The sequence below is a fragment of the Eptatretus burgeri genome, chromosome 4 (assembly GCF_056783735.1).
Source record: "Eptatretus burgeri isolate ZD-2024b chromosome 4, Ebu_testis_v1, whole genome shotgun sequence".
In the NCBI taxonomy this organism is placed as follows: domain Eukaryota; kingdom Metazoa; phylum Chordata; class Myxini; order Myxiniformes; family Myxinidae; genus Eptatretus; species Eptatretus burgeri.
Window position 1 is genome coordinate 82,885,398 of NC_140964.1, and position 13,431 is coordinate 82,898,828.

Genomic DNA, 13,431 nt, shown 5'->3' on the forward strand with positions numbered 1-13,431 from the left:
GGGAGGCCCTAGTGAAAATAAATCCATTACCTGCTTCTGCACCCTACAGCGCATTACACCGCTATGGCTGGCACACACTGGGCAGACAGATTGTGGCTGCCTTTTGTGGTGGGAAGTCCTCACCTGGCCAAACCCACGAACAAGAGGCATTTATGTACACCATTATTTTACCCTGACTATTCTGTCAATAAATTACATACAATGCCACCTCAACTTCACTTGTAACAAAACGACTTACTCTGACAGGTCCCTGTTTCATGGCAATCTAACCTACTCGGATCACACGGACCATGTTACACTTACCAGAGTTTTGCTGTGGATGCCCCCCACCCCCCCTTTCCATGTAACAATACTTTATAGACATACTCATATTCTAATTGGACATACTTTATAGACGTACTTACATTCTAATCCTATATCTATATACGAGGTGAGTCGAAACGTATCCGCAATGATTTATTAAAAACTGTGTTGTGTTGACTACATTGCTTATTGTACTTTCAGGTACAAGCATGAACTGTCTGTGCCATTGTGAATCAGCTTCAACCTTGAGCAGTCAGTAGTTGTGCCGTTGTAAGGGAGTTAACATGGCCGTTCTGCTGTCCGTTTGCACCAAAGAAGAGCAGCGTGCAGTGATACGATTTTTGTGAGCTGAAGGTGTACCAGGGACAGAAATACATCACAGACTTTCAGCACAATATGGGCACAGTGCTTTACCATAGCAGAGTGTGTATGATTGGATTACCATGTTCAAAAAGGGTCGCACAAGTGTCACTGATGATGAACGATCTGCACGCCCATCCACAACAGAAGAAAACATTGAAAAGTCCGCGCCACGATTTGAAATAACCGACGGTTGACTACTGATAAAGTGGCACAACATCTGAACATCAGTCATGGTTCTGCACATTAAATCAACAACCGACTTGGCTTTCATAAAGTTGCTGAAAGATGGGTCCCAAAACAATTTACAGAAGAGTACAAGTGCAACTGCATGACAATCTTCCAAAGTCTTCTGAACCGCATTTGTCATGAAGCGAATGCTCTTCTGAGACGCATTGTCACTGGAGATGAGACGAGGATCCACCATGATGAGCCAAAGAGCAAATGCCAGAGTATAAAGTGGAAACGTCTGACATCACCAGGCAAAAAGAAGTTCAAAAGTCAACCATCGGCCAGAAAAGTGATGTTCACACTTTTCTGGGAGTCACAAGGCCCAATTTTGGAACACGATCTTGAGGGGAGGGTGGGGCACAACGGTAAACAGTGTTCGTCGTTATTGTGAAATGGTCCGGGACCAGTTGAAACCAGCTATTGGATGGAAACGCCAAGGGCTACTGTCAAAAGGTCTTGCATGACAATGCCCGTCCACACACTGCCACCCATAATGTGGAAACCCTTCGGCAATTGAACTTTGAGGTGTTGAATTTTGAGGTTCTGACCTGGCCTCTTTGGACTTTCACCCGTTTGGTCCACTCAGAGACGCTTTAAAAGGCCGCCACTTTGCCAGTGACCAGCAAGTGAAAGAAGCGGCGCATGTGTGGCTCGTCACTCAGCCAAAAACAATTTTTCTGAGGGCATACAGAAGCATGTGCACTGATGGACTAAGCATGTTGAAAAGGAAGGGGACGACGTGGAATCTGAGGGCATACTTGTGAAACAATGAACTAAGTGTGTTGAAAAGGAGGGGGACAAAGTGGAGTCTGACGGCATACATGTAAAACAATGGACTAAGCATGTTGAAAAGGAGGGGGACAATGTGCAATCTGAGGGCATACTTGTGAAACAATGGACTAAGCATGTTGAAAAGGAGGGGGATAACGTGGAATTTGAGGGCGTACAGAAACTTGTGAAACGATGGACAAAGCATGTTGAAAAGAATGGGGACAATGTGGAAAAATTATGCTCTTGAAGATGATAAATTGTCGTTATTTTATGAAAACAAAAAAATGTTGCGGATACCTATTGACTTACCCTCGTGTATATGTATATGTATATCTATATGTATATGTATATATATATATATATATATATATATATATATATATATGTATATACAGGTATATTTATATATATATATATATATATATATATATATATATATATATATATATATGTATATGTATATGTATATGTATATGTATATATATATATATATATATATATGTATATATATATATATATATATATATATATATATATATATATATATATATATATATATATATACACACACAATGGTGGCTGTCCCTTCATCCGTTCGTTGTCACTCAGCTGATTGGCTGTGTGAGGTTAGCTGCAATGTGATTGGCTCCTGGCAGGATTGCTTAATGTATCTGATTATCTTATTAAAAGCTGATATTCGAAATCTGATATCATATTAACGATTGGACATCATGGCCTAAATAATTACCTCGGAATCTGGAATGAAATCGGAAATTTTTTTTCGGAAAAAGCGATTTTTTCCCCCCTCACCCGATTAATTAAATAATACGCTTGCGTGAGGTGAGGTAAACATGGCTCCAAAATTCATTTTTCACCCTTTTAAAGGTAATTCGTGTATATCTGATTTTGTTTTACACTGCCCATGGACACCTGCAGCGATATTTTTGGATTCGGATTCGAATTTTATTATATGTGTTTGTTTTTAACGTATAAATACAACATGGAATCACAGTTTGTTCATTAACAACACGTCACGATACAACCTCGGCTGACAGGATGACCTTGAGGTATATACATAGTATATACATACTCACCTCGAAGTTGTCTGGCCTGGGTTTGAATCCCAGCCCAGCTATAAAACGTCATCCCGGTGTTTCACAGGCAGGGTGAATCATCGATGTGTGTGTTGTTCCTCCAATGGACGTTAAGCTGGGCGTCCTGTCTTTCTGACATTAGTGGATGGAAACTTACATGAACGTTAAAGATCCCCACAGTGTCCTTCATGAAGAGTGAGCGAGCTATCGCCGGCACCGTGGCCAAATTACAAATGCCTGTCCGAAGTTCAGACTACTGCTTGGAAGGAAAAAGCAAACCGCTCAGGAAGCTGCTTCGGTGGCACACACGCTCAGTAACGAGTATGGAACATCAGATCTAATAAATAAAAGTTACAACTACATCGGAAATTAAAGCTGTTTTTAAAAATGATAAGAGTACGGACATATTAGTCTGGGATCCAAGGTCCAAAAAGGGCCTTAAAAATGAAGTTACCTGTCACGGAAAGATATACTTTGCAGGCCACTTTTTTGCAAGTTCAGACCCTTAGGGAACAGAATCCAGAGGCCTGCTCTGCCCGAGGACTTGCAAAATTGGAAAAAAATTGCATTTTATTCCACTACTACCCTCAAATCGAAACTCGCCTCTCGTGAAAAAAATGTAAAATGCAGAATGATAAAGTTAGGGTAATTTTAATGGAAATAGTACTAAACTTGGCACATTAATAGAACATAACATCCTGAAAATTGCCACTATACTTTTGACATAAAATTTCCAAGATGGCCGCCATTTTTTTCAAGATGGCCGCCATTTTTTTCCAAGATAGGACAATATGTTTGACCATGGATATCAATCTTCCATTATACATTGAGTATTATTCAAATTGTTTCATTGCTTTGTGTTTGTTATAAAACCATTGCATGGTTTACACTATTAGGGAGTGCAATACAATGTATTGGGGCTTGTTTCTAGTGTCAAATCTGTTATCCTCCCAATGTTGACCCAAATGATTTAGCACATATATTAAAAAGGTATTGCGAAGTTTTGAGTTTCTCATATGTCTGTGACCCTCAGATAAATAATTTGGAAATATACATAAATATGGCCCTTATCTTCTAAAATACTTATTTTTTTTCTCAATAAAAATACCCATAGTTAAAAGAAAATTCACAGAATATTTGACATGTCAAATGATTAAATTATTTTATTTTACTTAAAAATCATGTACACAACTAATATCAGGCTGGATATTTAAGATAACATTTTCATTTTCTTGTTTAAATAAAGTAATAAAAATATTACAAAATGCATTTTGAAACGATGAATACTCCCTCTCTTCCAAATTGGCATACTTGCAGACGACAACATTGAAGCAGATCTCCACAGAAAAAGATACGTATGTTGTTATAGTATGCATGAAACCACATTGGAATGTTGCTTAATATATGTGCAAGTGACCATGTTATCAATTAAACAAAACATACCCATAATAGTAGGGTGGTGAAGGCAGTGGTATGTGCATTTTGTGTTAAAAGCATGAAACTTGGCACACTTACACATTGACCCATACCTTAAAAAAATTAGATATAGAGCCACTTGTCACGGACCAATTAGAGGCCTGGTTACATGTAAAACCTTTAGGCGGAATAGCATTTATACATTAAATAATAAGATTAATCAATTTAATATAAAATACTTTTGCCTAAAATATTATGTCAGCTAATTAACTATTCTGAATGCAATATTTAAATAATGCCAAACACATTAGGATTTTTGGTTACCATGGCAACAGAATTACAAGTATTGTTGTAGTCTACTTACCGTCCTTATACAAATATAACCCTCCCATTATTTTTCCTAAGATGCATATTAATAACATATGTGAAAATGAAATTTTTGTTTTCGTCCGTTTGATGATGCGACTAATAATTATTTGTTGACATGCAAGTAGCACAGGAAGTGCACCTGCTCCGGTGGTAAATAACCAGAAGGTCATCACTGTAGCCACCTTTAAATGACTGTTTGGCGATCAATTTTCAGAAGAAGGTGAGTAATGCTACATTCATATCGCAGATTATATACTTCTGCACTCATAATGATAAAAAATACAATCAAAACATGTAAAGAAACGATATAATGGCAAATGAAACCTATCATCAATTTGGAAATCCCCCCACTCATACTTTTGACCAATGTACTACTTTCTACAAGACATGTTATACATGTTTTATATATATATATATATATATATATATATATATATATATATATATATATATATATATATATATATATATATATATATATATATATATATATATATATATATATATTGTGAACCTGAGTTGAACTATGCCCCAAATCCTAATTTATTTAAATACATATCAAGTCAATGACATTAATAAAACAAATGGTAAATCTCAAAATTCATCTAGTTCTCTAGAATGTCAGGTCACTTAGTGCAAAGGAGCAGTCCTTATTTAGATGTGCATACTTGTTCTTGCTTTAGAAGAAATTGTCTTATTACAAGTGGCTGTACATGTAATGTTTTTGAGATACAAAGATATTCTTGTATTATTCTAGACTGCAACCTATAGTACATATTTGTTTCTTCCACAGATTATCTGGCATGGTGGAGTAGACTGAATAAATCATGGAACCAGAACACACAAGGGAGAAAAGATCCCGATCTGACACAGATTATTCCAGATGTCTAATTTGTCAGCATGTATCAGAAACTGTGCCGCTCCAACAATTAACGCCACTGGGTAATCCAGCACTTCTTAACGCTGTCACTAAACGAATGGATGAAGTAGCTTTTAGATTGGAACAAGACATTATAGATGAACATAACTTTATGCTACATGAACCAAAAATGCATGCAAAATGTCGTAACAGTTATACAAACCGAAAGACAGTTGAACAGAAAATACGAAATGTTAAGACTACTGTGAACAATTGTGACGAATCAAGCTCTAGTTCCAATACAGCACATATGGGAACAAGGTCAAGTTCTGAGCAACCTATCCGATACAAGCACCAGTGTTTCATTTGTTGCAAAGAGCGAGATAAAAAGGGTGAATGGAAGCTCTTGCTCATCACAGATCTAGAAGGGCATAAACTGATTCAACAGAAAGCAAGAAGCTTTCATGATGAAGTCATGCTGAAGAGATTACATATGTTTGATAGTGGTAGCATTGACATAGTTGCAGCAGATTTTCACTATCACCGCTCTTGCATGACAACTTACATGAACAAGAGGATCACTGGCGCAAAACAGCAAGCTGAGAATGATCCATATAATGATGCATTTGAAAAACTGATTTCCAAGATAGAAGCGCCCCTATTTCTTGAGAATAAGGTATTCTATATTACAACCCTATGAAATCAGTACAGGACTAAATATGTTTTGTTATCCTCAGTGCCTACATCTTGAGTGGCTGTGATACAGTCAGCTATCCATTCCAAAGAGGAAAGAAGTGGGCTTTCAAATGTGCTGTAGACAATCCAGAAAAGCTTCTTCCACTCGCTCAGTATGGCAAACCTGACGAGAACTTTATCCTTGATGTATCGACTGATGTCATTGAAGCTGGTAGATTCTTCTTTCTGGCCCTCTATACACAATCTGATTTTCTGGGTAGTCTGGATGTCCTGCGTGCACACATTTTCGTAACCAAAAAATGTGACCTCAGATGCCTGCCTCCTACAGAGGATGCATTTTACCTTCACTTGCTACGAAGTCTTCACCAAATGGCTGTGTGTAAGAGTGCTCACATTTCGAAACCAGTACACCCAATAGCAACTGCATTCGGCAGAGAAATCAGGAATGGCAAACTGGTGCCAATAATGATGACAAAGGATCCAAAGCCAAGAGCTGTACAGGAAAAGTTCCGTAAATGCAAGAAGAGCAACTGTCTTTGGAGCTGCCTGTGCGCTCGAGCCAACTCGAAATGTGTTTTTGCTTGTCTTTGCATGGGCGACCCACTGAAATGTGGACGCGTTGAAGCAAACCTCTTGATTCCTGATGAGAACTAAATAATGAACTAGTCAGTGGAATATTCATTTTCATTGATGAGTGCAACATGATACATGTCAAATTTTGCAAGACTATGTAAAAAGATGTAATTTTACTAAGTGTCATCATGTGAAACTATTTGTATTTATTATATTAGAGATGGTCACAACATAAAAGACACAAAAAGAACTCATGTTGTGCATTTATATCGAATCTGTGGTGAGAACAGACATTTAGTCAGAAATTTACAGCCATTTTGAAAAAAATGGTAGCCATATTGAATTTGTCATTAAATTTAATAGTGTGTTTTCTTGTCCAACTTTCAAAGGTCGAATAGTACATATATCAAGCAAGTAACACAATTCTGAAAATGTTTCTTTACGGACCAAATTATCGTCAGTCATGCAAAATGTCAGCCATCTTCGAAAGATACAGCTGAAATGAGAGCGAGAGATGAACCTTCAGAGTTTAGGCTTTATTCCATTTGATTGGAGCCGCTTCTACGGGCACACCGGGGAATACAGGTTCAGCTAGGAGTACATAAGCAGTAACGTATACATGTGCAGTTAATCATTGCAGAATAAATTCGCGTAAGCACGGAGTTCGATATAATCTCCATTCTCACCAGTCAATGAGCACCTTCAGTTAACGAGCATCAAGTGAACAGCCGATGTAAATGGCAATGCCCCGGGGACCACCACTCGTGCCGCAGAGACCTCCCCTTATACGCGAGACGCACAACATGTGATCCCGCGTCATGTCCCTCAATTCACCTCAATTCACCACATTCTCCTCACCTTTAAAATGTAACTAGGGGCCCATCTTACACACCATGATTGCTTTAGCACTATAGGAGTATACATTTCAAGCAACGCGGACTAATAGATCTACAGAAGCATACATGCCAAGCAGTGATTATTTTGAGTTGTAGGAGCATGGAAATGAGCATCGATATATGATATAATGGGCATATAGGAGCATGAGCAGCGAGAATGCCGATAATCCCCTTTACAGATTGAGTCGTCGAGGGGGCCTTATTCGTCGACCTCTCCGGGAGTAAACGGCAGTTTCACTTGAGGGAGACTCCCGATCCTCTTGGTGAGCCTCGACTTGTGCCGGGGATGACTCCTCGATCGCTCTCGGGTGGAACGCGGCAGCCCCGTCGCCCGGCGGAGTTCCTGGGGGGGAAATGTCAGAAGGAGAAGTGCCAGAAGGTGGTGTACCTGCGGGAGGAGTACCTGAGGGAGCCAGATGGCGAACCGACACAGTGGTCTCCCTGCCATCCGGGAGCCTGACATGAGCATACTCTGGATTAGTGTCAATGAGTTCGACCCCCTCCACCAGCGGTTCATACTTGCTTTGTCGTACCGGGCGTTTCATGAACACTGTACCGGGATGGGTCAGCCAGTTGGGCACCGTTTGACCGTCAACATAACGTCGTTGGTGAGTAAACATTCGTTCGTGAGGAGTGGCATTGGTGGACGTGCAGAGCAAAGAGCGTATGGAATTCAGAGCGTCGAGAAGGGTAACCTCCCACCGCTCGGGGCCCAGTCCTCTCAATTTCAGCGCCAGAGTTACGGCTTTCCAAATAACTCCATTATACCGTTCCACCTGCCCGTTTCCCTGTGGGTTGTAACCCGTCGTTTGACTAGTTGCTATGCCGTGCTCTAATAGGAATTGTTTTAGCCCGGCCGACATGAAACACGGCCCTCTGTCTGAATGTATGTACGAAGGTCTCCCAAACATAGCGAAGAGGTCAGAGAGACATTTCACGACAGTGCCCGAGGTCATATCCGAGCACGGAAACGCGAAAGGGAACCTTGAATATTCATCAACAACGGTGAATATGTATCTGTTGTCTGTTTCGGTCGGCAGGGGCCCTTTGAAGTCAATGTTTAGTCTCTCGAAGGGGGAAGTGGCCTTGATCAGTCTGCCAGATGCCGCGCCATAGAATCTGGGTTTTAGTTCAGCACAAACAGGGCATGAAGCATTCATTTGTTTAATATCTTCAACAGAATAGGGAAGATTTTGTCTGCGTACGAAATGTGCCATCCTGGTTACCCCTGGGTGGCACAGAGACACATGGAGGTCTTGCAAAGCCTGACTGATTGTTGCCGAACTGTAGACCCGGGAGAAGGTATCTGCAGCAGGGTTTTCTTTCCCGGGCCAGTAAACAATGTCGTAACTGTAGCAAGCTAGGTCTATCCGCCATCTCATAATTTTTTCATTCTTAATTTTCCCGTTATTTTTCCCATCAAACATGAATGCCACGGATCGTTGGTCCGTAACGAGCGTGAAGTGGTTTCCCAGTAAATAATGTCTCCATTTCCGCAGCGCTTCAACGATGGCGTACGCTTCCTTCTCTATCGCTGAGTGTCTCTGTTCGCTTCTAGAGAGAGTTCTCGAGAAGAACGCGACCGGCCGCCCAGACTGATTAAGTGTAGCAGCTATGGCGTGATTTGAAGCGTCGGTTTCCACCACGAAGGGCACCGAGCTGTCGATCGATAAAACCACGGACTTACTGATATCATCCTTGAGGTTGTGGAAAGCTCTTACAATAGCGGCATCTGGTGGAAAGTTTTTGCAATGCACTAGGGGATGTATTTTCTCGGAGTATTGCGAAATCCATCTCGCATAGTAAGCGAACATCCCGATCACCCGGCGCATTGTCTGCAAGTCCTGAGGTGGTGGAAGCTCACGGAGCGGGCGCAATCGCTCAGGATCAGGCTTAATTGTGCCGTCGGCTATTGTGTAGCCGAGAAGGTCAATTGACCTTGCCGAGAATACGCATTTCTCGTAGTTGAGAGTCAGATTATATTTTCTAGCAATGCTCAAGAATCTGTCCAGATTCCTATCATGTTCCCTCTGATCCCTACCGCACACTGTGACATTATCCACGTAAACAAAAGTGTCTTTGAGGTTTACATCTGAGATGATGTCGTCCATAACCCGTTGGAAGCAAGCTACCCCATTCGTGACACCGAAAGGTATTCTCCTGAATTGGTAGAGGCGCCTCCCTGCCTGGAATGCAGTGTAAGGTTTGTCTTCCTCTCGGATGGGAATTTGATGATAGGCGCTTCGCAAGTCGATGGTACTGAATACCTTATAATTGGCCACGCGTTCGACCATCTCATCTATGCGCGGCAGGGGGTAGGCGTCGAGTTGGGTGAAGCGATTGACCGTTTGGGAATAATCGACAACCATTCGTTTCTTATGGTTCTGACTGCTGGTTACTAACACCTGTGCGCGCCATGGCGAATCGCTCGGTTCTATAATTCCCTCTTCCAGTAATCGCTTGGTTTCCGAAGTGATGAAATTCATGTCAGCAGTGGTATATCGCCGCGATTTGATCGCTATCGGTTTGCAGACCGGCGACAAGTTAGCGAACAGCTGGGGGGATGTCACCTCCGCGGTGGTCAACGCATTTAAAATTAGACGAGGCTTGCTTCCTCCAAAGGGTATTTCGACGCTCGTGTGCTGCTTGAGGACATTATGACCCAGAATTACGTCTGCGCACAAATCACGAAGCACCAGTACCCTTACATCCCGATGCGTGTACCCTTTTACGTCCAATTCAACATTGCAGTACCCTCGTACGCGGGATTGTAGTGAGGTGGCGGCCATGCATACCGTATTGTCAGTCGGGTGGATTACCCATTTCCTGCCCTTCACTAGCGAGCTGTTGACGAAACTTTCAGAGCTACCGGTATCAATCAGTGCCTCAGCCATATGCCCGTTAATTCGTACGTTGATGATAGCCTTGGATAGATTCCCCGGGGAGGCTGCAGTTAATTTATTCTGCGAGTAGAGAGCCGCAGAAGTGGGTTTATTTCTCCTTAGAGTAGATTTACATACCCTGGCATAATGCCCTTTCTTGTCGCAATTCATGCATGTGGCATCTCTGGCGGGCCATTTTTGACGAGGATGCCTTTTGTACCCACAAAAGAAGCATTTACCAACCGGAGCAGTTGCTGAGGAGTTTGACGTGGCCTGGGTATCCGGCTCCTCGGGTGTTTCTCCATCCCCTATGTCTGGCTGTGTCTGTGCCAGTGGGGTTCCTTGAGTTCCCACCGTAGCAGCGTTCATTAGCAGCATCGGTGTCCCAAATGACTCAGATTGCTGCTGAGCCGTATCCATCGCTCGTGCCTGATCGACTACCTTGTCAAGAGTGGGTTGCGCTTTCTCTAGTAAGCGTTGCCGTATGTGGGCTGATCTGAGTCCTTGGATGAATGCCTCCCGTGTGGCTTCCTTTCGGTGTTCCTCGGCGCTTACGGCCCGGAAGCTGCTGTCTTTTCCCAGCTGATTCAGAGCTTGCAGGAACTGATCGATTGTCTCCCCGGCTGCTTGCTTGCGTGTGTTGAGAAGATGTCGTATGTATACCTCGTTCTTGGGCTTCGCGTAGAGCGCCCGCAGCACGTCAATCGCTGCTTCGTAAGTGTCGCACTCCGAGAAGAGCCTGTACACGCTGGGCGAGACATGATTCACGAGAGCGGCAAATTTGTCAGCTCCCTCCTCGATGATGGTCAGATAGTGTGAGAAGGAACAGAACCAATGCGACCATTTCATTTCTGCGTCAGTCGCGTTTGGGTCTGCGTCGAACCTCTCTGGTTTGTAGATCTTGTCCATCTTTGGTTGAGAGAGCCGAGAAAATCAAATGGAATAAATTGAAATGAGAGCGAGAGATGAACCTTCAGAGTTTAGGCTTTATTCCATTTGATTGGAGCCGCTTCTACGGGCACACCGGGGAATACAGGTTCAGCTAGGAGTACATAAGCAGTAACGTATACATGTGCAGTTAATCATTGCAGAATAAATTCGCGTAAGCACGGAGTTCGATATAATCTCCATTCTCACCAGTCAATGAGCACCTTCAGTTAACGAGCATCAAGTGAACAGCCGATGTAAATGGCAATGCCCCGGGGACCACCACTCGTGCCGCAGAGACCTCCCCTTATACGCGAGACGCACAACATGTGATCCCGCGTCATGTCCCTCAATTCACCTCAATTCACCACAACAGCCACAATACATTGGGTTTTTTACACCAAAAAAAGAGTAAACCAAGCAATGGTTTCGTAACAAACACAAAACACTTGAATAATTGCAATAATACTCAGAATATAATGAACATAGATATCTATGGGAAAATATGGCATCCATCTTGGAAAATAGTGGCCATCTTAGAAATATGGCGGCCATTTTGAAAACCTTTCGTCAAATTTATAGTGAATACTTTAAAGGATGTTATGTTCTATCAATGTGCGAAGTTTAGTACTATTTTAATTAAAATTACCCAAACTTTATCCTTCTGCATTTTACAATTTTTCACGAGAGGAGATTTTTTATTTGAGGGTAGTAGTGGTAAAAAATGCATTTTTTTTCAATTTTGCAATTCCTCCGGCAGAGCAGGCCTCTGGATTCTGTTTCCTAAGGGTCTGAACTTGCAAAAAAGTGGCCTGCAAAGTATATCTTTCCGTGACGGGTCATCTCAAATTTTGATGTCCTGAATCCCAGACTATATAGAGAGGGAAGGGGGGAGAGAAGAGAGGAAGTGGGGGGAGGAAGAGAGAGGGGAAGAGGGGGGAGGGAGAGAGGGGAAGAGGGGGGAGTGAGAGAGAGGGGAAGAGGGGAGTGAGAGAGAGAGAGAGAGAGAGGAGAAGAGGGGAGCGAGAGAGAGGGAGAGAGGAGGGGAAGAGGGGAGGGAGAGAGGAGGGGAAATGGAGGATTAGGTGAGGGGAGGAAGAAGTTTTCTTCTGTATTCATCCTGTCCACCCCATTCCTCCCTACTCCATTGTTTGTCCAATTCTCCCTCTATTTTGTCCTTCAACTCCACTGCTGGTGTCCCCCCTACCTGTGTTGCTTTTTGACCTTTTGAGTCCTGATTCATTTTGTGTTCTATCTCTTCCATGAGCCTTGATTGTATATAAAAAAATCATAGGTTAGCAACCATTGTGCAGACTTTATGGTCTGAATGGTCTTTTTCTGTGTTGAAGTTCTTTGTAAGGGAAATCATCTCTTTCTTGTTGTGAACCATGCGTGGTGTCTGTCCGTGTGTCCGTCTGTCTCCCATTTATGGCGGCCTCTTCTCACGCTGCATTGAAAAGCTAAACATTCACCTTTTAAATGACGGGAGAACAGGCATGAGTAATGTGGATGCCAAATTTTATTTCGCAACCAGGATATTGTGCCCTTTTTTTCGGCAAATCCAACCTTCGCCACTATATGTTGCACCACCATTTTGCGGTAGGCGGTATAAGTAGCTCAGATCTTTGGCTCTACGTGAAACTAAGAGTGCAACAGAACTGACCTTTTTAAAAGTCCATGAAATATTATTTAAATTGATAGATTAATTTTAAACTTTTCCTGTCACTGGGGATGGATACTCTTCCTAGTTATACATAATTTATGGAGGTACTCAGTTGAAAAAAAGATAGTGTAATTCTGGTTACCACCAGGTGGTGTTTGTGACCTACTGTACATTAGCACATTATGTGCGGACAGACAGACAGATAAGCGATCAAACGGATCCAAATGTAATACTTTCTCCTTTGGTGAGAGTAATTGGGAAAGGATGTAGGATTTCAACCTGACATCGGAGCATCATTATGCAAACATTGTGATGAAAACAAAGCATATAATTTATGCTTGAACATTTATACAAGTTAAAGAAAAAGCAAAGTCAAAGCAATACAAGCACA

General features: G+C 42.1%; 1 protein-coding gene across 1 annotated transcript; it reads left to right on the top strand.

The window, feature by feature from the left end:
- Nucleotides 1–6,129: 6,129 nt before the first annotated feature.
- LOC147028542 (uncharacterized) lies at nt 6,130–7,163 on the top strand (the record flags this gene model as incomplete). Its single annotated transcript, XM_085876556.1, has 1 exon — nt 6,130–7,163. A coding segment is annotated over one exon (624 nt), but the record flags the coding sequence as incomplete, so codon positions are not given.
- Nucleotides 7,164–13,431: the final 6,268 nt, after the last annotated feature.